This window comes from Arvicanthis niloticus, chromosome 23 (genome assembly GCF_011762505.2).
Source record: "Arvicanthis niloticus isolate mArvNil1 chromosome 23, mArvNil1.pat.X, whole genome shotgun sequence".
NCBI classification, from domain to species: Eukaryota; Metazoa; Chordata; class Mammalia; order Rodentia; family Muridae; genus Arvicanthis; species Arvicanthis niloticus.
The window spans coordinates 17,358,799-17,382,974 of NC_133430.1; the positions used below are offsets into that span (position 1 = coordinate 17,358,799).

Below are 24,176 nucleotides of genomic sequence, written 5' to 3' on the forward strand. Positions count from 1 at the left end.
TTTTAAGGACAACTCCCAGCCCTGTGGTTTAGCAAACACCACCCCCTCTGTCTTTGACCACATGGGGCTTTGTACATTGAATAGCTTCCCCTCCCCCTCTCCCCCCAGCAAGGGTGAGCCCCCATCAGACCAGAAGAAGGGCCTGTTGCATTCATCTCTGCCATTTCCCCAGAATCAACCAACTGGTTCTGTTTGAAGCCGCCCACCTTGCTTGTTGACAACCTCTGTCTGTGGGGGCACCCTCTCAACAGTGGCAGACTCCGTGTTTATCACGAAGGATCGCCCACATCCTACTGAAGCATAAATTTGATTTTGACCACTTAATCCTTCTGTGGATCAGGCTCCTGGAGTTTTGGAGTGTTATGGAAGAATGGCTCTTTCTTCCAAACAGACTAAGCAAGAATATTATTAAGGATTAATCCTGCTTTCTCTCCTAAGAGAAGCAAAAGCCCATCTGGTCTGGACTGAAAGTGACAGAAGCCATTAAAATTCCTTTTTTTTACTCCCCAGTGTTGCTTAGTAAGACAAGGACTCATCTTCCTGTTTACACACACTGGACTGTGGGTTGGCCCGAAAAGAGTAGGAGAACGCTCCAGCACAGACTCCGTCTCCATCTGTCGCTTTTCACTGGCTCGTGTTCTGCAGGAAGCCAGAATCTTTATGCATCTGGAGATGGCGTCTCCATTCCTGGAATTCATCTGGTCCCTGTGTCCAGGGCTCTGGGGGAAATGGGGAGATCTCAGTTCCATTCTCCTTCAGTTAGCAATTATCCTAGGAATTCCACTCTATGAGATATTGGCTATCTGTGGTGGAGTATACCAGAGAGGTCACAATACCCAAATTCCTCACTGCAAAGTACCTCTTTTGGGTCCATCAGTCCAGTCTCTCCACAGACACCAGTAGTGGCACCTAAGTCACTTCTATGCAGACAAGCCATTCAAGGGGGATCTTAAATTCCTAAGGACCTCAGTGAAGAATCACTTTATCTGCCGACTCTGATGTGACATAACCTTCAGGGAACTGTTGTTTGAAGACACTTCTCTCTCTCTCTCTCTCTTTTGGTTTTTTGAGACAGGGTTTTTCTATGTAGCCCTGGCTATCCTGGAACTCACTCTGTAGACCAGGCTGGCCTCGAACTCAGAAATCCACCTGCCTCTGCCTCCCAAGTGCTGGGATTAAAGGCGTGCGCAGCCACCACTGCCCGGCTTGAAGACACTTCTCAATGATAATTCTTCCAACTCAGATTAGGCAAAGTTAGATTCAATTAGAGCAACAGGCAACTCACATCACAATGCCGTAAAGCCCTGGGGTCAATCCCTAGCCCCAAATAATAATGAAAATGACAAACATAAGTGGCCGGTATAAGTTTATTTCATGTTTATAAGATGTCTAATGAAAGAGGTCTAAGATGGTAGCTTAATTGGGAAAGTGCTTCTGTGTAAGCATGGAAATTGTGTTCAATGTCTAGAACCCACATTAAAAAAAGGAAGGAAGGAAAGAAGGAAGGAAGGAAGGAAGGGAGGGAGGGAGAGAGAGAGAGAGAGAGAGAGAGAGAGAGAGAGAGAGAAAGAAAAAGAGAGAAAGCCAGCACACTTGGGAGGCAGAGGCAGATGGATCTTTGTGGGTTTGAGGCCAACCTGGTCTACATAGTAATCCCAGGACAGTCAGAGCTACATAATGAGACCCAAATACATAGTGAGTCTCAAAATAACAACAAAGTAAAAATCCCACAAAACCAAACAACAACAAAAAAACTAGCCAGGCTCTGATGCTTATACCTTTAACACCAGGTCTGGAAAGGCCAGCCAGTCTAGCTGAATCAGTGAGTTCCAGGTCCAGAGAAAGACCCTTGCCCAAAAAAGGAAGTAGAGAACCATTAGGGAAGGCATCCAACGACAGCTTCTGCTCTCCACATTGGTGTGTTCGTGCCCACCCTCATACCATACATGCACACACACTCACACATGCACACACACTCACACATGCACATGCACTCATACCATACATGCACACACACTCACACATGCACACACACTCATACCATACATGCACACACACTCACACATGCACACACACTCACACATGCACACACACTCATACCATACATGCACACACACTCACACATGCACACACACTCACACATGCACATGCACTCATACCATACATGCACACACACTCACACATGCACACACTCATACCATACATGCACACACACTCACACATGCACACACACACATGCACACACACTCATACCATACATGCACACACACTCACACATGCACACACACTCACACATGCACACACTCACCATGCACACACACATGAACACACACTCACACATGCACACACATGCACACACACTCACACATGCACACACACACGCACACACACATGCACACACACTCACACATGCACATACTCACCATGCACACACACAGTCACACACACACACACACACACACACACACACACACACACACTATTTTCTTAAAGTCCAGTGAGCAGCTGCTTTCTGCTTTCTGGAAAGTGATTTTCCCAAGTAATGACAGTGATTCAAAAGTCCTACCATGAACCAATTCTGTTACTGTAAAGAACGGTAGAGACGTGCCACTGTCTCCTGCCTGAAGAGTTAATTCAGCTGCAAAGTTCAGGAAGATAGGACCTCTCTTAGGAAGATGTGTCCATCCTAACCCACGCTAAAAAGGTAACCGCAATAACTACCCATTTACTAGAATACTGTACTTTATCCTCCCTGTAATTCCTGTCTCCTAGCACAGTCTGTAAGAGCAGCCATGAGGCTCAACTAGCTCTGCCCACCCTTCTGTGTCCTGTCTCAGAAAGAGACAACTTTCCTGGTTTCTTTTCTTCTGTCTCTTTCTTGCAGATGCTGACCAGAACCTAAGCATCCCTCTGCTGGTACTTAGGCTTCCCCCTTACTCATTTTCCCCTTGTCCATTTTCCTCTCTGGGCACCTGCTGAGATTTACGGGTGTCCTGCCATGGAGTTTCCTTTTAAGTTCCTATACAATCATCCTCAAGTCATTCCATTTGAGTCCATTCTTAAATTACTTTATCAACAAGACTAAGAACCCTAAGAAGGAACTCCAATTTCCCTGGCATCACCTGGCCATCATAAAGGGATACCCCAGAATTTTTCAGTAGTAGTTCCATAATCGTGGGAGTCCCTCTGTCCATCTACACAGGTAGGAGAGGTGTAAAGAAAATGCCACATGCAATTACGGCCAAGGGTGGAAGTGTTTGATAGCCTCATTACTCATATTCCATTAACCTGATCCTGGTCATATGAGCCACAGCTACGAGGGAGGCTGGGAAATGTAGTTTTTCTAGGTGATAAGACAAGGAGAGGAGAAATTGGTGAACATTTGGCCAATCTGACCAATAGTTCAAATCACCTCTGCTTTAGGTTTTAAGCTGTCATCCGATCCCAACAAAATCTACTTCTTCAAATGTGATGCCTGGATCAGAACCTCCTTGCCCCAAGGACCATATTCCTCTGCTTCTATACTTCTGGGAAGCACATCACATCATGGATGTAGAGAATATACAATTTGCTAATAAGCCACACATTCTCCATCCTGCATAGAGAGCAATGAACTTCAAGAAGAGGCCAGCAGAAGCCACGTACAATAGGCAGAAAGTAGCAGATACAATTGGCTGGGCTAACTTGGGGTTGGCAGGTAATGGGAGGCAAGAGGTGACCTCAGAGGAATGCCTTTCCTAGCTGAGCAACAGAATGTCAGTTGTGGTCAGGACATCCAGGGATAAGGAGCTGGCACACTTGTGTAGAACACACTACCTCAATAAGCCAGGTCACCAGCTTACTTACATACAGTTGGAACACCAACTGTATGTCCTATGTGCTATTTCCTAGGATCCCTCGCCACAGCATCCTGAAAAGCCCACAGATTCCATTTGCCCAGCAATGGCTGGAACCAGGCTATCTCTCATCCTGAGGGACAGCACAATTCCCCTGCAGGCCATCTCTTGTTCTTGTCACTGACTTCTGGGGTTGGTAGCCATCACAGACATGAACACAGACATTTCTCCTGAGAACAGACAAGACTAGAACAAGGTTTGAGTGGGAATCACAGCGTGGAATGGAAAAGTTTCCAACAGCCACTGGGATGGACACCAGGAAGGGGTTACTGCCACTCCTTTGTACCCCAGCCTCAACGTAAGCACTGAGTCTGCATATACCCATAGCAGACAGCATTTGTACTATTTCCCAGATGTACTATGTCCCACTCAGAACCTGCTTTCTCTGAACTTAACAGGGTCTTAGCCTTTTTCTTAAGTAGCACAGCCATCTCCCCATCCATTTCTTCCCATGGCAAGCATAACTTGTGATCCCGTTACTCCTCAGCTTGTTCAGCACTGGAGTGGAATTCTGCTATTACTATGCCAAAAGCCAAATCTATGAATATCTCCCTCAAAACATGAATCATAAGATTGTTGGAAGCTTTTCCACAATGTTGATAGTATCGTAGTCATTTTTTTTTTTTTTAATTGTCAGGGTATCCTCTTTATCAAAGTCCTCCCCCATTCGCCCGTGTGGAATTTGTAATGAACAAAAATGATAACTCAAAGAGACCTGGGCAGTGAGGCTGCAGAGCCAAGATGTGTTTGCTGAGGTGTGAGGTCTCAGGTGGAGGACTGGCCTTCATTTTGAGGGTCTTCCACAGCACAAGCACAGATCCTGCAAGTGTGAACCCTGCAGGCGTGAACCCTGGCCAGAATAGCAAATAGAGAGCAGACGCTAGAAGTTCATACTAAAGACTTTTCTCTTTACACTTACGCTTTATTGGACTGTAAAATCTATACCATGTGTTCCTTCTTCACAATGAAGGCCCCTTAAAGAACCATACCAGACACGTGTAAAGACATGAAACAACACTAAGTAGGCTCAGATCCCATGTCATCGTGATGTAGGGACTAAACGTGTAACAGGGCCTGGTCAAGTGGCTCAGTTTCTGATTTTGTTGAGAAATGAAGGTTGGAGCTTGTGTAAGATCAGGGTGAGCTTGTCTGCCTGAGCCCGAGGGAGGTCTGACTCACCTTTGGGCTCTACTAGAAAGTATGGCTTCCTTCCCCCACAAAGAGTACAAAGAGTCTGGCTAGGTGTACAAATAAGCAGACAGGAAGTGTGTGTAAGAAATGTCGAGGTGAATGGGGGTGAGGGACTGGAGGATGTGATAGCTGGAGGGATCTTGTGGGCGATCCCTTCAAACAGTAAATGTATGACTATTAGGGAAAAAAAAAACATTGCAAAAATGTAACAGTTTTGCTGGTGGTGGTGAGTACGAACCCCTGTGATTTAACCCAACATTCCGTGAGTGGGCTCTCTTCTATCCTTTCTCAATTAGCCAAGGTCATGGTGATGCCTTTTTTTTTTTTTTTTTTTTGACAGGGTTTTTGTGTGTGTGTGTGTGTGTGTGTGTGTGTGTGTGTAGCCCTGGCTGTCTTGGAACTCACAGAAATCCCCCTGCCTCTGCCTCCTGAGTGCTGAGATTAAAGGTGTGCACCAGCACTGCTCTACAGTTAACTGTTCCAGGATTATCTCTTAAGTGAGAGGCAGAAAGATTCTCAGAGCAGAGCACAGGGTGGCCTGAAGAAGCCAGGAGGAAGGACAGGTAGAACAATGCCTCTGGAACGCCTGCCTAGATGAAGGCTGGCATCGGGCAGGGACTTTGCATACAAACAGCACAGCTGGTCACATGTGCCTTGTGGTGGCATCCACCAGCTTCTGGACCATCTCAGCATGAACATTGTGGAAAGGCAGCCCATCCACTTCCATGCCCACGATGCCCGAGACTCCACTCCGGACTTGGTTCTGTACCAGAATGCCCAACATTTTTTCTTCCTGGGAGGAAAAACAGAGATGAGGAAGAGACAGAAGACGTGTAGGGAAAGAAAGAAAGAAATGCATAAATTTCTGAGAATAAAAGAAGCTTTGAGCTTGAGATCTGTTTCTCTCTGTCTCTGTCTCCATCTCTCTCCTCTTCCTTCCTTCCTTCCTTCCTTCCTTCTCTTTCTTTCTTTCCCTTCCTTCCTTCCTTTCTTCCTTTCTCTTCCTTCCTTCCTTCCTTCCTTCCTTTCTTCCTTCCTTCCTTCCTTCCTTCCTTCCTTCCTTCCTTCTCTTTCTTTCTTTCCCTTCCTTCCTTCCTTTCTTCCTTTCTCTTCCTTCCTTCCTTCCTTCCTTTCTTTCTTCCTTCCTTCCTTCCTTCCTTCCTTCCTTCCTTTCTTCCTTCCTTCCTTCCTTCCTTTCTTTCTTCCTTTCTCTTTCTTTCTTTCTTTCTTTCTTTCTTTCTTTCTTTCTTTCTTTCTTTTTTCCCTGTCGTCCTTCCTTCCTCCCTTCCTTCCTTCTTTTCTTCCTCCTCCTTTTTAAAAACAGGGCCTCTGTTACTCTGCTTGTCCTGGAACACACTCTGTAGACCAGGCTGGCCTCACGCTCTTAGAGATCCACCTGCCTCTGCCTGTCAAGTGCTATGCTTAAAGGCGTGTGGCGCCACATCCAGAAATGTGCCTCTTTTCAATAAGTAAAATTTGAGATAAATACTAACTCACTGGAAAGCTCCTTATGAAAATCAAAATCAAGAGCTGGATGTGATGGTTCACACCTGTCATCTCTACTTGAGGGACTGGGACAGGAGGATTACAGTCAGTTTGAGACCAGCCTGGGTTATATAATGCATTCCAGGACTGCCTGGAAGTGAGTGAGAAGGCTTAACCTCTCTATGTCTTGGAGATCTCATCTGTCAGCTGGGGTTGTTGCTGACCCTGGTGACAGTATTGCTTTCAGAAGCTGTTGTGGGGACTAAATGAGACACAGGAAGTAAAGCATCCAGCATGGCCCTTGGCACACAGTAGGAATGATGCTGGTTGTCAACATAAAGCCCAGAGCTTGCTCTCTTTAACTCACTTGCTGGGTGAGGTGGAAGGGCTGGTCCTGTCTCAAACACAAGCAAAGCATTTAAACAGATCAGCTGTTTCTTTGGGCACTTACATTCCCATGACCATATTTCAGGCCTGATAGAGACCTGTATGGTCCTAACTCATACCAGAGATGCAATCCTTCCACTCACCCAGCCCCCAGCCATGCCATGGATGAGCTCCTGTGAATCTGATTGTGGCAGAAGGCCCCTCCCTGAGATCCTGCTGTTAGCCTCTTGAGGGGTGGATGCTAGTTTGACTTCTATTGCTGTGATAAACACTATGACTAAAAGCAATGTGAAGGAGGAAAAGGTTTGTTTCAGCTTACAACTCTCAGGTCATTCCATCACTGAAGGAAGTCTTGGGGCAGGAACTCAAGGCAGAGGCCATGGCCAGTGAGAGGCCAGCCATCTTCAACCTAGGAAGAATGTGTCCACCAAGGCACTGACTCTGCCCTCAGTGCTGGATTTCCATGCTTCTAGAACTGGGAGAACTAAGTTGGGCCTCCCTGTCTGTGGCATTTTATTATAGCAGCCTACACTGACTAAGATACAGGGCAACTATCAGAGACATTAAAGCTGAGAAATAAGCCGAGCAAAGGGTCCTGTGGACACTCACCCAGAGCTTCACATAACTGTGATGAGGAGCTGGGGACCTGGTTCAGGTAGTAAAGTGCTTGCCACATGATTATGAAACTCTAACCCTCAGCACTCATGTAAAAGCTGGAAAGGCAGAGACAGGAGGCAGCCCTGGGGTTTGCTGGGCTAGCCATTGTAGCCTAAATGGCGAGCCCTAGACTTAGTGAGAAACCCTGTCTCAGAAAATAAGAGGGGGGAGATTGAGGAAGACATTTGACGTCAGCCTCTTGTTTCTACATATATGTGAATACACATGCAAGTGTCCCACAGATGAATACACACACACACACACACACACACACACACACACACACACACACACACACCAGGGAAGTGTTGACAAATGTTGCCTGGAAACTTTCTCTTGGCCCTGGGGCGGCCTCTCTGTTCTGCCCCTGGGTGAAGGCAGATGTTACCCTGTGAAAGGGAAGGGGTCGAAGTACATTTCCACACACATCTTTCTCAAGAGCCCTTTGTTTGGGCTGGAATCTCCCGCTCCTCCATTATGCATATGCTCTCTCTACAAGGCAATGCTTCTGGTACCACAGGGCCTGCCCTTACTCTTCTCATCCTTCTGGACACGGAGGGAGCTGTGGAGTGAGCTGCTGGGTGAGTGTGAAAGCTAACAGGTCAGAAACTGGGTGGCTGGCTGGCATTCCAGCCTCTAAGACCCAGAGGGACCAACTGGGCCGATTGCCACTCCCAGCGAATTTCCAGGAAGAACCAGACCATCTTCTACAAGACCAATAGAAGGGGGCAGCTCCTCCAGGGACTGGAGTGAGGGGCTCAGTCCTGCCCAGGCTGCTGGAGTCAGTGAGGCAGGAGAGCAAAAGAAGGACCGAAGTGACATGTGGTGGGCAGGCCTTGAGGACAGGGAAAGAGGCCCCAGGGTCACTGCTGAGCTTAGAGGCAGGGTGTGTGGCGACATCTGGAACATGGTGGGCTGGTGTCTATGAAAAATGATTTTTTTTTTAAGCAAATTAGCTTAAAAAAAAGTAAGGTTGGAAGCTGGGAGAACCTATAGGTCTAGGTAGTCAGGAGATGGAAGTTGAGGCAAAGATTGCTTGATCCAGGATTTCAGTCCAAACTGAGGGGTGGGGGTGGGGGTGGGGGTGGGGGTGGGGGTGGGGGTGGGGGTGGGGGTGGGGGTGATGGTGGGTGGGGGGAGAAGTTCCATCTGGGCTCCTTCCCCAGGGGCCCGGTCTGACTGCTCATTGTTTCCCAGAACTGGCCCCCAGGGGGGCTCAGCAAATGTGGTTCTGCTTTTAAAACATGCCTTTCCATTTCCTCCTTGAGAACAGGGCATTGTTAATACACGTCTGAAAGGCTGGGTAGCCATGCCAAGAGAAGAATTTTTCCATCCCTGGAGGCTGATTGTGGGGCTGTGGAGGTTGGCTGGGTGGGTTCACACTTTGTGTTTGTGTGAATCAGGAGTCATGGGGGAGGCTGCCCGCCTTCCCCCCCCCCCCCCAATGTTTTCCAGTTCAAATGCAGGAAGTATAAAGAAAAAACAGTTAGCCCTCTGGGTCAGCCAGGGAAGACTAGACCGTTCCCCTCATGAAAATGTCACTTGGGTCTCACACCCACCTCTCCCCCAGGTACCAGCATTCTCAAGGGCTGAGAGACTTCTGGGCCATCTGAGAAAAAGCCTCAAGTCTGGATCAGAGAGACTCCAACTCCTGTTTTATCTCTGTCTCTTATTGGTGGTCTTGGCAAGACTACCACCTAGAGCCCACTAGCTCCCTCCACTATGGAAAGAATAATACCAAGCCAAAGAGGTTCCAAATTCACCAGGAAGGAGGCCAGAGGGACTGCACAAAACAACATGAAGAAAAAGAAAAGTATCTATAAGGCCCTCTAAATATGGGAGATTGTCTGGAATGGGGAGTCAGGGGAGGTGCCTTTGGCTGGCTGGGAGACATCACAATTGTCTGTCCCATGTTAAACGGCTATACAGCCCTAGAGCTGACCCAGTCAGTAACCAGCAGGTCTCTGGGTGTCTACACCTCAGAGAAATGGTCTGGAATTGCACTTGTTGGGATAGCCTTAGGCCTCCCAAGTCAAGAGCCAGGAAGACAGGTTTAGTAGTATTGTGAGTCTAACATGCAACTTCCAGTCAGTTCTCTTTTCTTCATGCTTGTGATTGAAGACATGAGCCTTCAGCTGCCTGCTCCAGCCACCATGCCTGTAGCTTGCCACCATGTTCCCCAGGCATGATGGTTCCTATCTCTCCAGAACTGTAAGCCAAGGCAAACGTCTTCCTTCTTCTGTAAGTTCCTGGTCATTTTTGTTTGTTTGTTTGTTTGTTTTTGTTTTGGGGGGTTTGTTTTTGTTTTGTTTTTTAATCATAGCAACAGAAAAGTAACTAATACACTAACTGGGCCTCTGGACCTACGTATTGTGCTTCAGATTCTCCATGGGGACACCCAACAAGAAGCTAATACTTCTTCTATGTCCTATATGTCTGGCCCACCCGCTGCTTCTCAGGGTAGGGCATGTCCCACCCCTTCAAGAAGCACCCACAGGGGAGAGGTTTGGGGTTGGAATCAGTGTTGGTAAACAGGATGGCTCCAGGAGAGATGCCCCACTGAGGTCCAGAAGGAAGGGAGAGCCCATCCAGCCATCCCTATACTACCGAGGCTCAGCACTGAGCTCAGGGCTGGCTGCTCCTTGTGTTTGCCCCTGACATAGCCAACCAAGTTCACTTAAGTTAGACATTCAAGGTCTGCTACCTGTCCTCTGTTCTGGATGCGTTTAGAACTTCATGCCAGGTTTTAGTTGTTGACTCTGAGGCACATAGAGAAGCCTATGGTAGGCTTCTTGCTCAGAAACACACACACACACACACACACACACACACACATGCACGCACGCACGCAAGCACAGGCATGCACACACATATATGAATGACTTTGAACGCTGTTTTGGGGCTCCTGGGTCCTCTCCTGTGGATCTCAGGCTCAGAAGTCCTCCCCCGGCGACATCCATCACACCTATGCCTACAACCTTCCAGCTAGGAGCGATCTTATACAGCTGGGGTCAAACTGAGCCTTTGTTCATGTTCTTCCCACCTGAAATTCATTCCTCAACCCCCTCCAAATCCAGTAGATTCCTTCTCGCCTACACTCACAGAGCTCTTTTCCCAACCGATCTGCCCCCACGCTTTCAGCATGTGTGACACCCAAGGTGCTTTAGGACCCTGACAGCAAAAACTCCCACCCCCACTCCTGACCACAACTTGGAGGAAGGCTTTCATGGGTCAGGTATTTCTTTCTTACAACAGTGCTGACTGTACTCACTTTACAAAGACTCAGTCTCTGAGAGGGAAAAGCAATTTGCCGAAAGTCAAACTAGAAAGGAAAGGACCTCTGAGAACAGGTCTTACATAGGACCAGAAGTAGATCGAAGGGTTGTCTGATTCTGTGGCTCAGCCTGGCTCAGCAGGGAGATGTTCCCTCAAGGCTAGCTTTGGGTAGTACTGTGGTTGATGTGGCCTGGCTTCGACTACTCAGGCCTGATCAGTTCTCATCCAACAAGGAAGTTGAATCTTGGCCAGCAGCTTGCTGGAGTGTATTACCTTAGCAACAGATGGCAGGGCCTGAATCCATCTCTCTTCCCCAGCTCCCTCGGAAGGTCCGGTTGCCTTCCTCAGGTAACGGTCATGGACTTGACATGAGTTCAGAACGTATAGTGCACAGGCCAGGGCATAGCCTCCCCAATTAGAAACACCTAGAATGCAAAAGGAAAAAATTCTAGCATAGAACTGTGAAGATCCTGGGGTTCACTGGTCTGCCTGCAAGCAACCGATGCCACCTCAGTGCATTGGCACAAACAGGATTACCTGAGGACTTGTTGCAAGTTCTTGGGTCTCGGCCCAGACCTCCTTGAATCAGAATTTCTGCAAGATTGCTGGGGTGCAGTTGAGTTTTAGGGAGTCCTATAGGTATGCTTGATTCAGGCTAACATTTGAGAGGTATTGCTTGAAGCTATTAAGGCTATACCCTGTCAACGACTGTTAGAGGAAAAGATACAGCCACCATAGAAAGCCATTCCAGAATTCCCACCATTAAAGCACTGCCCAAGGGCCCATCTCAACCCCTTGGCTACACTTTATCCTGTCCCCTGGGGCATAGAGCAGACAGCCTGTCAAGTGAGGATTGTCACTTCTCTGTGCAGAAGACCATTCCTAACTCACCGTCAGACCTCCTTCCTTAGTCTGTCTGCCAGGCCGCAGGCTCATTCCTCACAGGGGTCTATTCCATCTCTTCTCTGACACCTGCTTAAGTTCTCAGCCCTGCTGCAAGACTGATGGGGGCTGTTAAGTTCTAGGCTTTGTATCATCTTTAAGAGAGACAGCTCAGTGGATAAAAACTCTGGCTGCCAAGCTTGGTGACCCAACACTCAAGGGAAACACTCAAGGGAAAAGGGATTCTTACTTTGGTTAGATACTTCAGTCTGCCGTCCTGCTGCAAATGTCTTGCGTGACTTAGCTCCTAGAGTCCTTAAAGCAAACCTGTGAGGCATAGTATCATTGTGCCCGTGTGAGCAACTTACACACACGGAAGGGTAAAGGTCACACAGTGAGTACGTTGTAGACATATGATGTCACTCAAGCTATCCCCTTCAGAGCTCAGATTCCTTTTCTTTTAAAAATAATTTTTAAAAAAATTTTTTTTAACTGTTAAAATCTACCTGACATGAATATAGAAAACACACACACACACACACACACACACACACACACACACAAATGGTTCCTTCCCTGTTCTCACACCAGCAACAGAGAGGGTGATGTGACCAGAGGGTGTGGGTCTCTCTCTCTCTCTCTCTCTCTCTCTCTCTCTCTCTCTCTCTCTCTCTCATTCTCTCTCTCTCTCTCTCTCTCTCTCTCTCTCTCTCTCTCTCTCTCTGTCAGGAATCTAACAGTTTTGCAGCAGCAGATACCTAACCCGATTGTGCTCCAATCCAGTTCAGTTCTGATGCTAGGCACTTCAACCATGTCAGAGCCCATGGCCTGGACTGAGGTCTCGGTCTCCAAGACTGCCTCCTCCTCTTCTGATCCAGTGTTGAGCCCCAGCTGCCCGTCATAGCCTCTGACTGACTGGCTATATATGAGGGTTCCTGAAAGCTCTTATTGGATCTAATTAACTTGCTTCAACAGCCACAGGGGAAGGCTGTTTTATTACAGAGGATGTTATGAAAGATCCGGATGAAAAGATATATTGTTATATCGTTAAGGCACACAGAAAGAGGCCTGGTGCTCGCTCTGGTTGCTCTGTCCTCCGGGAACAGCATGTGTCTGGCTATCTGGGAGCTCTCGGAACTGTTTTGGGCTTTAGTGGAGAACTATGTTAACAGATAGGGTAGGAGCCCAGCTAAACCAGCTTTTGGGGGGCTCTTCTTGGCCTCTCTGTGCAACATCCTTCTTACTGGGTGGAGAACAGGACTCTCTGGACCTGGATGGTCTTACGATCTATCAGACATAGGTAGATTGGAGAATTTATTTGTAGCTGCCTAAAAATGGGAGTAAATTCTCACTCTGGAGAAGAGAAATTCTAGTTTCTATGATCTGCCTTGGAAAGGGAGTTATCTAAACCTAGACCCATGCATGAAAACAGAGAAATTGTCTGTCTGTCTGTCTATCTATCTATCTATCTATCTATCTATCTATCTACTATGTGTGTATATATGTATGTATACATACATGCATGCATATATGTATCATCTGTCTACCTACCTATCATCATCTATCTGTCTACCTACCTATCATCTATCTGTCTACCATTATCTCCTATCTATCTAAAAATATCACATTAGAACTCACCACCTTAGCCATCTTTAAGAGTATAGTCAGTAGTGTTAAAAAAAATCCCTCTCTACCATGTATTTTGTCTATCTAAAATATCACATGAGAAGTCACTATCTTAACCATGTTTAAGTGTATACTTTAGTAGTGTAAAACATCTATCCACTGTAAAGCACATGGACTGTGCCACCAGAGGAATGGGCATGGAACTGGTGAGGTGGAGCATGCTCAAACCCTAGACATCTCAGAGATTTAAGATGGCAGGAGTAGAGCTAACTGCCCCCAACTCCCCCTCCCCCGTCTCTATGCCTACTTTGGGTCATGTAACCACAACCTCCAACTAGGTGATCACAGGTGGTCAGTCACGGAGCCCAGCATCTGGAACCCTTCCCCAGACAAATAGAACATCACCAACATTTTAGCCTCAGCCAATAGAATGTATTTACCCCCAAATCCCACCCCATTCCCCAAGGTTCAAACAGTCCCTGTCCATATGGAATAAAGCACACAGCCAGGATTGTCTGAGACTGGCTGTTTTTTACTGAGCTGTAACACTTCAGGGAAAGCTCCCCCACCCCAAAGCACTCATCGTTAGACCTTGGACCCACGTGCCTGGCCAGACTCCCGTTTGCAGTGGTTCACATCAGAACATGAGCTCCTGACATAGCTGCCGCCACTGAGGGACCCAGGACCTAGGCCACCTGCCCTGTGCTGGCCACCCGAACGTCTTTATTCCCTTTGTAAAAACTGACACTTCCAGCATTCCTGGCTGAACTAGAGCCCTGTTTTACCCTCCTTGATCTGGCATATACCTAACATCTAATGCCCCAGAGGAAGAAGCAGACTACAGACCCCACCCATTCCGGACTTTGCCCTGCCCTCTCCTAACTGGTATACCAGTGGCACCCAGACACCCAACCAGGAGAGGCAGAACCCAGAACCATAATACACCTATTTAAACTATCAGAATTGGGCCAGGCAGAGTGGCACATGCCTTTAATTCCAGCACTTGGAGGTGGAGACAGACAGATCTCTATGAGTTTGAGGACAACCTTGTCTATGGTGTTTCAGACACATAGTAAGACCCTGTCTTAATGTCATCACCTTTAAAGGTACAGTTATACAGCATTAAGTATCTATTGATTCATTTATCCAAAACATCACCATTTGTGAGAGTACAGAATACAGTTGAGCAGTGTTAAGTCTATTCTCGTGGTACAATTCCAGAGTTCATCCTCAGCCTCTGAAACTGTAGAAAATAAAAACATGCCTGGGAAGCCATAACAAAGGAAAAGGCAGAATTTAAACTTCCTGGTCACCAGTTTAAAATGACAGAGGATGGCTATGCACTGAGGAGGAAGCACAGGCAAGCTAAAACTGCTGACTGTGTTACGGTGGGATGACACAGCATATCTGCCTGTGTCGTTACCCTGTACTACCAGTGTTTTAAGAATGCCTTTGGCCTTACTATGACATCATCTTTTCAGTTAACGAGATGGAAAACCCATGCTATATTTAAGCAATGGCCGTGGCCATTAGACCTGGACCATGGGGTACATGGTGGGGGATGGGAAAGATGAGAGGGGACCATGAAAGGCAGCTTACTTAAGTTCATGCGCTGGAGACCCCGTGTGAGCTGAGCTCACTGTAAACTTTGACCTAGTCCCTAGCAGCCGCTGATTCTTTCACAGTCTCCATGATTTTACCTTTGCCAGAACATCATATGGCTGGGTTCAGATCACACAGCCCTTTCAGACTGGCTTGCACATTTACTGATATGATATTAGAGTTCCTCATCTCCTTTGTGGTTCTCTCTCTCTCTCTCTTAGAATATACCCCACCATCTGTATGGACTTAGTTCATACTTCTACTCATTGAAGGACGTTTTGTCACTTCTTAGTTTTATCAGTTATGAATAAAGAATGAACACCTGTCCGTGTGCGGTGCAGGTTTCTATGTAGACATATGCCTTTAATTCATTTGAATAAATGTCAAAGTGTGAATGTTGTATGTATGTATGTATGTATGTATGTATGTATACCATGTGCATGCAGGAGCCCTCAGAGGTCATCACAGGACATTGGATCCCCTGAGGCTGTAGTCACAGGCAGTTGTGAGCCACCTCGTGGAGGCTGGGAACTGAATTTGGATCCTCTGCAAGAGCAGCATGCAGTTTTAAACATCTTTTCAGCCCTGTATGGTAATTATATATTTTTATTTGTGTGTGTGTGTGCATGTGTGTAGTTACATGCATATTCCACGTCGTGGTGTGGAGGTGGAGGTCAGAGGATATACATCACACAGACGAAAGGAGGTAAAAGGAGGGAAGGAAAGAAAAGAGAAAAGGAGAGTGTGAGGTAAGTATTACCAGTATTTCCTACCTCCTGACTACAGGCACAATGTGGTCCATGGCCTCCCACACAAACTGCCTCATGATGATCTGCGCCCCTCACTCTGTGAGCCAAAATAACACTTAAATCCCTCCCTTAAATCCCCTTTCTCAGGGATTTTTGTCCCAATGCTGAAAAGGCAACTAATACAGTGTCTATGAGATAACTTCCAGGGATGTTCTTTTAGTTTGTGTTGAGTTTAAAGGTCAACTTGGGAGAACTAACATCCCAACACTGTTGAGAATTCTTTTCCATGAACATGGAATATTTAGTTTTTACTTCTTTGCACTAACTGGGATTTCTGGTATGATGTTAAAAAAAAAAAAAACTGATGAGAAAAGACCTCCTTACCACACCACTCCAGGCTGGACTTTTTAAAATATGTTTTCTATATCTTTTGCCTTACCATGTAACTTTTCTTCTTTAGTTTGTTAATATGTAAGATCATATGAATTGACTTTTGATTATTTGTTTATCCTTCATATCTGTAATAAATCCTAGTTTGTTAGTAATTTTTTTATATATTGTTGGGGTCTGTGGCAAGTATTCATATGTGTACGTAAGAATGTATTTGTGCACTAGTGTGCACATGCACATATGGGTCTCACACTCAAGTTCAGGCCATCACACTTGATGGCAAATCCTAGAACTCACTGAGAAATCTCAGCAGCCCTGCTATTTTTGTATTCGTGTTCCTGAAAGATAGTGAACTATAGTTTTTCTTATAAAGGTGTTGTATTGGTTTTCAGGTGATTGGACTCATACAGTGAATTAGAAACTATTCCCTTTGCCTCAGTCTTCTGGAAGACACTGTAGAAAACTGTTGTAATCTCTTTTGTAAATGTTTTAGAGTTCATCAGCAGACCCATGCAGGCCTTGTGCCCTCTGGCTTTGAAGGGTATTGACTTGTCGGTTCAATTTCCTTGAGGACTGTTCCTATTTCTTTTTGTATGTGTATGTCTTTCAAGAAGTGGATCCATTTTATGTATATTATCAAAATTTGTGGACATATAATTGTTTATAATAGTTCTTCCGTATCCTCTGTGTGTCCATAAATCCCTTCTTTCATTTTGGATGGTAATTCATACTTTCTTGCTTGTTTGTCTCAGCCTGGCTAGATTACCAACCTTACTGATCTTTTCAAAAGCTTGCCTTTGGTTTTGTTGATTTTAGCTATTTTTTTTCTAATTTTCCAGTTTCTGACCATTTTTGTTCTTCATTTTCTTCTGATACTTCAGTCTTTATCTGTTCTTCCCTACTTCCTGAAGGTGGACACTAAGAGAACTGAGGTTAGTTATGTCTTATTTTCTAATACGTGCATTCAGTGGTGGTTTGAATGAGATGTGCCCCATAGTCATGATCATGTGAGTACTTGGTCCTCAGTTGATGGTGATGTTTGCGGGGCAGCATAGAGGGTGTGGTCTTGTTAGAGGAAGTACATCACTGGGGATGAGCTTTAATAGTAAAAAGCCTGGCCTACTTTGAGTTTGCTCTCTCTGCTTTGTGTAGTTCAAGATGTGAGCTCTCTGTTTTCTGTTCCTACCGCTGTGATGCTTGCTGGCCTCCTCCCTGTCACATGACCTCTAACCCTCTGGAACCATAAGCCAAAATAAACAGTCTGTTCTCTACCCTCCTTTGGTCATGTTGTTTTATCACAGCAATAGAAAAGTAACTAATGCATGTGTCAATTCAATCTGGTTGATTGACAGGATCATTAGGTTCAACTGTGACTTACAGATTTTATGCCTGCTATATCTGACACTCCTGATACAGGGCTGTTAAAATATCCAACTATAATAGTTGACTCTATTTTTCTGTGCTGATGTTTTCTTTCTCCCTCTGTATAGTGTGTGTGTGTGTGTGTGTGTGTGTAGACATATACATACACTTACACGCACACACATACACACACACACACACACACATACACACACACATTACCACTCTGGTATTAGATACACATACACAAAGGATTGTAATATCTCCCTTGTATACTGGCCCTTTTATAATATGAATGTGCTTTTTAAAAAATTCCTGGTAACTTTCTTTATTCTGGAGTCTGCTCTGACTGAAATTAATATAGTGGCTTCTGCCCTCTTTTGATTAGGGTTACGTTTAGTTTCTTTTTCTCCTTTCTTAGTTTCTTTCCATAGAAATAGAGCTGGTTATCTCTTTTCTCTCACTGGAAGGTGGCAGTGGGCTGGTCCTGGTTATTTCCCTTCTCCTAGGCAAGTATGGCTTTGCTCACAGCACAGCAGACTGTGGTTTCTTTTGAGGTCAGATCTTATTTAGAACCGAGTGAGATGGTATATTTCTGAACACTTCCTTTTTTTTTTTTCTAGTTCCACGACAAGCAGGAAGCTATTTTCCTCCGATATTCACTATAAATCCCTAGTTAAGTGCCCAGAAATAAGCCCCTCCCCATGTCAAAGTGATCCCCATGATCGGGTCCCCTGGAGTTGTTTTTTTGTTTTGGATTTTGTTTTTTGTTTTTTTTTTAAGACAAGGTTTTGCTATGTATCCTTGGCTAGCTTGGAATCCTGGGACTCACCGTATAGACTGGCTTCAAGTTCCTCTGCCCCTTCCCAAGGGATTAAAGGGATGTACCTGGCTGTCTGAAGTTCAATCCATGTTTGTGTAGTGACCTCCAGTAACTCAACAATAGCTCCCCTATCCCAGAGTGTGTTTCGTTCTTGGCCATGAACAGGAGACAGCCTTTTTCAGATGTCAATACTTCCAGAAACTTCTAGGGAGGCTAAGAGAAAGCCAGGCTTTGAAACATCTGGACACACAAGAAAGGTTGATCCTGGGAGGACGGGCAGCAACAAGAAGGACAGGAAGTCTGAGGCAGGAGTTTGTGAAAGGAGCCATGGAAAAACCTTCTCCAGTCCACCATGGCATAGGTTCTCGCTGACCACTGATCGAAGTGGCTCTCCTATCTCTCATCTGTCCCCAGCTCTGCTGTCCTCACACCTCTCATCACCGTATCATCTGGTATGTATATTCATCACAGCCATTGTCTCTTAACTCTGGAAAGAAAATTCTTTGGGACACATCTTTTGTTGTCCCAGAACCCAGAACAATGCTTGACACATTGTAAATGTTTTTTTGTTTGTTTTTTGTTTTTGTTTTTTTGTTGTTGTTGTTTTGTTTGTTTTTTTTGTTTTTGTTTTTGTTTTTTTTTGCATGGCTGAGTTCCCACCCAGGCTTCTTCCCTACCCTGGTGCAGAGAAGAAAAGCTCACGTCCAGGTGTGTCTGTGAAGGTGGGTGTTTCCAGAGAAGACGGGCATGTCAGACAGCAACTGAATAAGGAAGACCCAACCCAAGTACGAGCAGAACCTTTCAATAGGGTACGAACCCAGACAGAACACAAGCAGAAGTAGCCTGCCAGGGAAACACAAGGCCTCTTGCTCTGTTTCCTGGTCACCATGGAATAGGCAGCGCTTCTACCATGACGTCCTGCCTTGCTACAGGCCCGGGAACAATAAAGCCAGCAGCTGTGCTCTGGATGCAAACCATCCTTCTTCATTTGAGGCTGTTTCTTTCAGGGCTTTGTAGTGTGACTAAAAACTGTCCAGCACACCTGGTCAGGCTTGAAGCCAGGCCACTCACCTGGCCCACCAGGCTCTCCTTGGCACACACAGATACTCACCAGCAATGACAGCAAAGTCAGCCTCCACATCACAGGCAATGACATCCCCATTTCTAATGTGCTTCCTCACGGCCTCCTTTACTCGGCCCATCCCGAGTTCGTTACCTCCGTCACCGATGCCTGAAGGGAAGGGAAACAGAGTCAGGATACGGGATGGGGGCAAAGTGGGGGTAGGGAGTCGGACAAGACAGTTTCTCCCCACATGTCAGTGATTGGCGCTGAATAGGTTTCTCACAACCAGTTGTTGATTCTTCTTCAGGTCTTATAGAAACTTCCAGAGTTACGAGTGAATCTGACTTTGGAGCTCACTGGAGTGGGACCGTGTCTTATTAGGTCACCACATCCAGTCACTGGTGGGACCCCTTGTGTTGGCAGGCTCACTGGAGACAAGGGTATGTGACACTCAGTAGCTCCCACACAGTGCCTCCTCCCACTGGGCTGTACCATGTGACTGGCCAATAGCCTGCTGGCAGAGGTGAACTGCATTTTATTTTAAAGCAGTGTTTCTCAACCTTCCCAATGCTGCGACCCTTTAATACAGTTCCCTCATGTCATGGTGACCCCAGCCATAAAATTATTATTTTTTTTGCTACCACTACATAACTATAATGTTGCCACTTTTATGAATTATAATGTAAATATCTGATATGCAGGATATCTGATATGTGACCTCTGTGAAAGGGTCATTCAGGGGTTGAGACCCACCGGTTGAGAACCACAGCTTTAAAGGCTTCTGCTTAAGGAATGTGAAAAATATGTATGCTGTTCATTGAAACCTAAACCAAAAGGGGATCTGGTTAACGCCTGAAACATCCTGCCGAGAACACACATTGCTGTGTACTGGACAGTCAGGTAAGCTGGGAATGATAGGCGTCTACCTGCCTATAGCTCCAGACACAGTTTCTCTGGAGAGCTAGGTGGGAGGACTGCTGTAGTTCAGGAGTTGGGGACCATCCTGTACAGCATAGTGAGGATGGTCTTAATAACTTTTAATGCAAGGGCGTGTCCCAGCACCTTAGTGACAGAAAACTGAACCGTCCTGGACCACAGAACTTGGTATTACCGTATTTGAGTTTCTTCCACAAGAGCTTATAATTCATGGAAGAATTCTGCTCAAGCAGTGGCTCTACACTGGTGGGTCACAACCCTTTTGGAGTCAAATGACCATTTCACAGGGGTTGCATAGTAGATATCCTGCATATCAGATATTTACATTATAATTCATAGCAATAGCAAAATTACAACTATGAAGTAGCAACAAAATAATTTTATGGTTGGGGGCGGTGGTCACCACAGCATGAGGTATCGAAGGGCTGAAGCATTAGGAAGGCTGAGAACCGCTGTGCTGGGTACTGACTAGCACTTATCAGGAGCTGATGGAGAGGACGAACCAGACCACCTCAAGCATTGGTGATCTGACTGAGCCAGAAGACTCAGACTGCTGTGACTGACTGAATACCTTCTATTAACACTCCGAGGATTTTATTTTTTTTCTGCTTCTACTCTGACCATTTTTCTCTGAACAGTTTCTAAATTTGTGACAGCCTGTGTGGATGACAAAAATAATACAACCACCTGGACATGTGAGGAGTAGTGAGGTGCCAAGGAGAGCCAGCACTCATGCTCCCAAGCTTCCTAGGCTCTGCCTGCTAATTGTTCCTTTGGACTCTGACTCTTCTCCAGTGCTGGTGACGCCTCCCTGCAGGCATTGAGTCCTTTACCTGCCCAGCCCAGAGTGACAGGAAGTGAGAAACCAACCAAGGCAGACCACACTGCCTGTGCCCCACCCACAGCCTCTTCTGGGAAAATCTAGGGTTTTGCAGAAACTTTCTAATCATCCCAGAAGGTTTCCCATTCACTCCTCAAAACCTCAAAAGTCAGAGGGGACTAATGGATCTGGGAAACACTCAAGGCCTGGAGAATAACAGAAGGACAGACAGGCTTTAATTATCCTAGTCCTGCCCAGCTCTCCTGACAGAGGAAGAGCTGGTGTCCTTGGGGGACTGGCTCAGTCATTACAGCAAGGTGGTTCTTTAACAGTAAGGACAGAGTGGCTGGAGATCCCGCTGGCAATGCTGATTATCTAGCCAGCTTCAACCTCCCTAGGCCTCGTTTTCTCTTCTACTTTCTTTCTACCTCATAAGGTTTTTGAGTAGGGTAGAAAATATATAGAGGTTGTGAAAGTTCTTAGAAAAAAGTATGAAGTTCAGTACAAAATCTATTTACCACACTACACTATTAATGGAAGCAATTTGCTTATCCTGCTCTTAATATACTCAAAAAGTGAAGTGTTTCTTCAGGTGACACATGACGCCGTCCAGCCTGTCTGGTCACAATGATACGGCATGCCTCGATTTCACGATTATTAATATTTCATGATGAATTAATTACTTCTGAGTCAGGCAAATCGGGTATGTTCTATGCGTGTCATTTCCCTTTCTCCTAAGGGAATGTTGCATTTCTTAATAATGGTGTCATTCATGTCTAGACTGGCTGAAGTAAACAAATCCCAGTTTGGAGGTGGGTGAAAAGCAACAGTGACCACGTAACCCTTTCCTGGCCTGTGCCCAATGGTCAATAAAAGATGATTAGCAATGGCGTGTTCATGTGGAATTCTTAGTGCCCCCACTTACCAGTTGATGAGATTCCAGGAATCTTTTGTGCAGCAAGAAAAATGTCATCAATGGGGTCAACTAAGTGCTTGATGTTCATCTTCCTTGCGTTGTAGTAATTGCCATCAGCAGCCCTTCCCGCACGCTCTATGGCCACCAGATGGTCAAATCTGCCCGGAAGCAATGGCGGTAAGTCTTCATAGGGAAAATGGCAGCTTCCCTGGCTCTAACCTTGTGTGTCCCTGTGAATGACCCCTGGTGCCTTAACTTGTCTCTTTTAATCCCATGAGCCTGACTGAGGACCTCCTTTGTGCAAGAGCCATCACAGGGCACTAATTCACTACATTGTTGGTGGGAAGACATAGCCCAGGACTGATGGCAGAAGCCTGAGGAAGTCTTGCAACCTCCACTCAGGTAAAACTGGATCCTTCACTACATTGATGACATTGCCAAAAGAATTTTGGAACAAGTCAGAGAGAAGCCAAATTAGCAAGTCTATTGACAGATAGGAGATAGTACACACTTCAGATTTAAGTAGGGGTGATTTGTCTTTCTCCCTCCCCCACCTCTCCTACACCCCTCCTGCCACACACATAGACCAGTACATAGACCAAAAGAACAGTACACACCCTAGACATGAACATGGGCTTCTCAAGACAGAGAGAAACACTCAGGTGTTTATAGTGGCAATATATGTGATATATATATAGTTTTGTGGCCAAGTTATACAACTCAAAAGGTATCATTTACAATAAGGCTTTTAAAGATTAAACAAAATTTAAAAGTTAGGTAAAAGATGTGAGCTGGTTTACTTATCTTAAAATATTACTTTTGTAAATGGTAAGATAGTTTTATAAGTTACACTACTTGGATGAACTGGGGGGAGGGTGATTGCTAATATAGGTAAAATCAAGTTCACAGTATCCTGGCCTTGACTAAGCACAGCCTTCTGCTGGTTTTGGTTCTGTTGTTCTTCCCTGAGATAAGATCTCTTGTAGCCCAGGGTAGCCTCTAACATGCTATGTAGCTAAGGATGACTTTGAACTTTTATTACCTTTTTTAAAATGTATTACTATTATTATTGGGTATGGTTGAGTGTGTGTATGCCACAGCAAATGGTGTGGAGGTTGGAACCTGGTGTGGGTGCTAAGAATCCCATTTGGATCCCCTACAAGAGTAGTAAGTGCTTTCTCCAGTCCTACATATACCTATTTGGGCTTTATAGTGTGTGTGGCAGTGGGCTGTGAGAGGCAGCTAGGTACCTGGTTGAGCGCAGGCCTTGAACCCCAGAGATCCTAAAGGGACAGTAGATGTTCAGCCTTGCTCCTGGGCCCTGGTTCCTTTCACTTAGAACAACCCTCTATAGCCCCTCCCAAAGAGAGGTTTGTGTCATGTAGCACAGGTAGAGGGTATGACTACAGGCTGCAAGGCCTCAAAAGATCTCCATATCCATGAGTTACCTAAAGGCCAGAGGGCATAGCCAATTAAGCATTCCTTCCCAGACCCTCCTCCTACTTGCAAAAGGTATTTAACCTCAGGCCCACTCTGAAAACACAGGGCACAGCTTCATCCACTTTCCACCATGACAATACGCGTTTTAAGATCATGGACTTCCTCTTGTCTTTGGGGCCCACCTGTGGGGAACCATGGAGGGGGACTTCAACTAACAAGCTACTGCCTAATCTCCCACTAGAGGACTTCTCTATGGTCCAGCCACGGAGGCCTGCCAACTCAAGCAAGCTAGCCAAGCCAGCTATGACCCAGCCAAGCAAGTCACCATGACCAAGAGTCTCTACCCTGTGGGGCACTTCTGGAGCTCCCCACCCCACTGCTCCTTTTGACTGCAGGCCAGTCCAGCCCATGCGCCCCTGTCTCAACTTTTCTGCAGTCTCTCAGCAGCACCTGGGAGCCCAAGGGTCTGAGACCAGTTGATCCCCACCCACCTTCTTGCCAGGGGGTCCACAACACAAGAGCTCTGGCCCCCGCAGGACCTCAGACTGGGATCTCCCAATGCCCTGAGTGGAGCTCTGTGGCTTCCCATAGCCCGGTGCCGCATGGAGTGAACTCAGTCAAATTTTGTCCCCTGAGACACGGTTCCAGCCATCTGGGGTGGCAGATGCGCAGGAC

General features: G+C 46.1%; 1 protein-coding gene across 4 annotated transcripts in view; it reads right to left on the reverse strand.

Annotated features, from left to right (window-relative positions):
- Window positions 1-1,349: 1,349 nt before the first annotated feature.
- The window catches only part of Dglucy (D-glutamate cyclase), an 86,530-nt gene continuing 63,703 nt past the window's right edge, over window positions 1,350-24,176 (reverse strand). For all 4 annotated transcript variants that reach the window (XM_076921401.1, XM_076921402.1, XM_076921400.1 and 1 more), the window contains 4 exons: window positions 22,071-22,219; window positions 19,438-19,557; window positions 11,166-11,317; window positions 1,350-5,880 (listed from right to left, as the gene is read on the reverse strand). In XM_076921401.1, coding sequence (XP_076777516.1) covers window positions 5,731-5,880; window positions 11,166-11,317; window positions 19,438-19,557; window positions 22,071-22,219 — 571 coding nt within the window. In that variant the 3' untranslated portion in view covers window positions 1,350-5,730. The remainder of the gene's footprint in view (window positions 5,881-11,165; window positions 11,318-19,437; window positions 19,558-22,070; window positions 22,220-24,176) is intronic.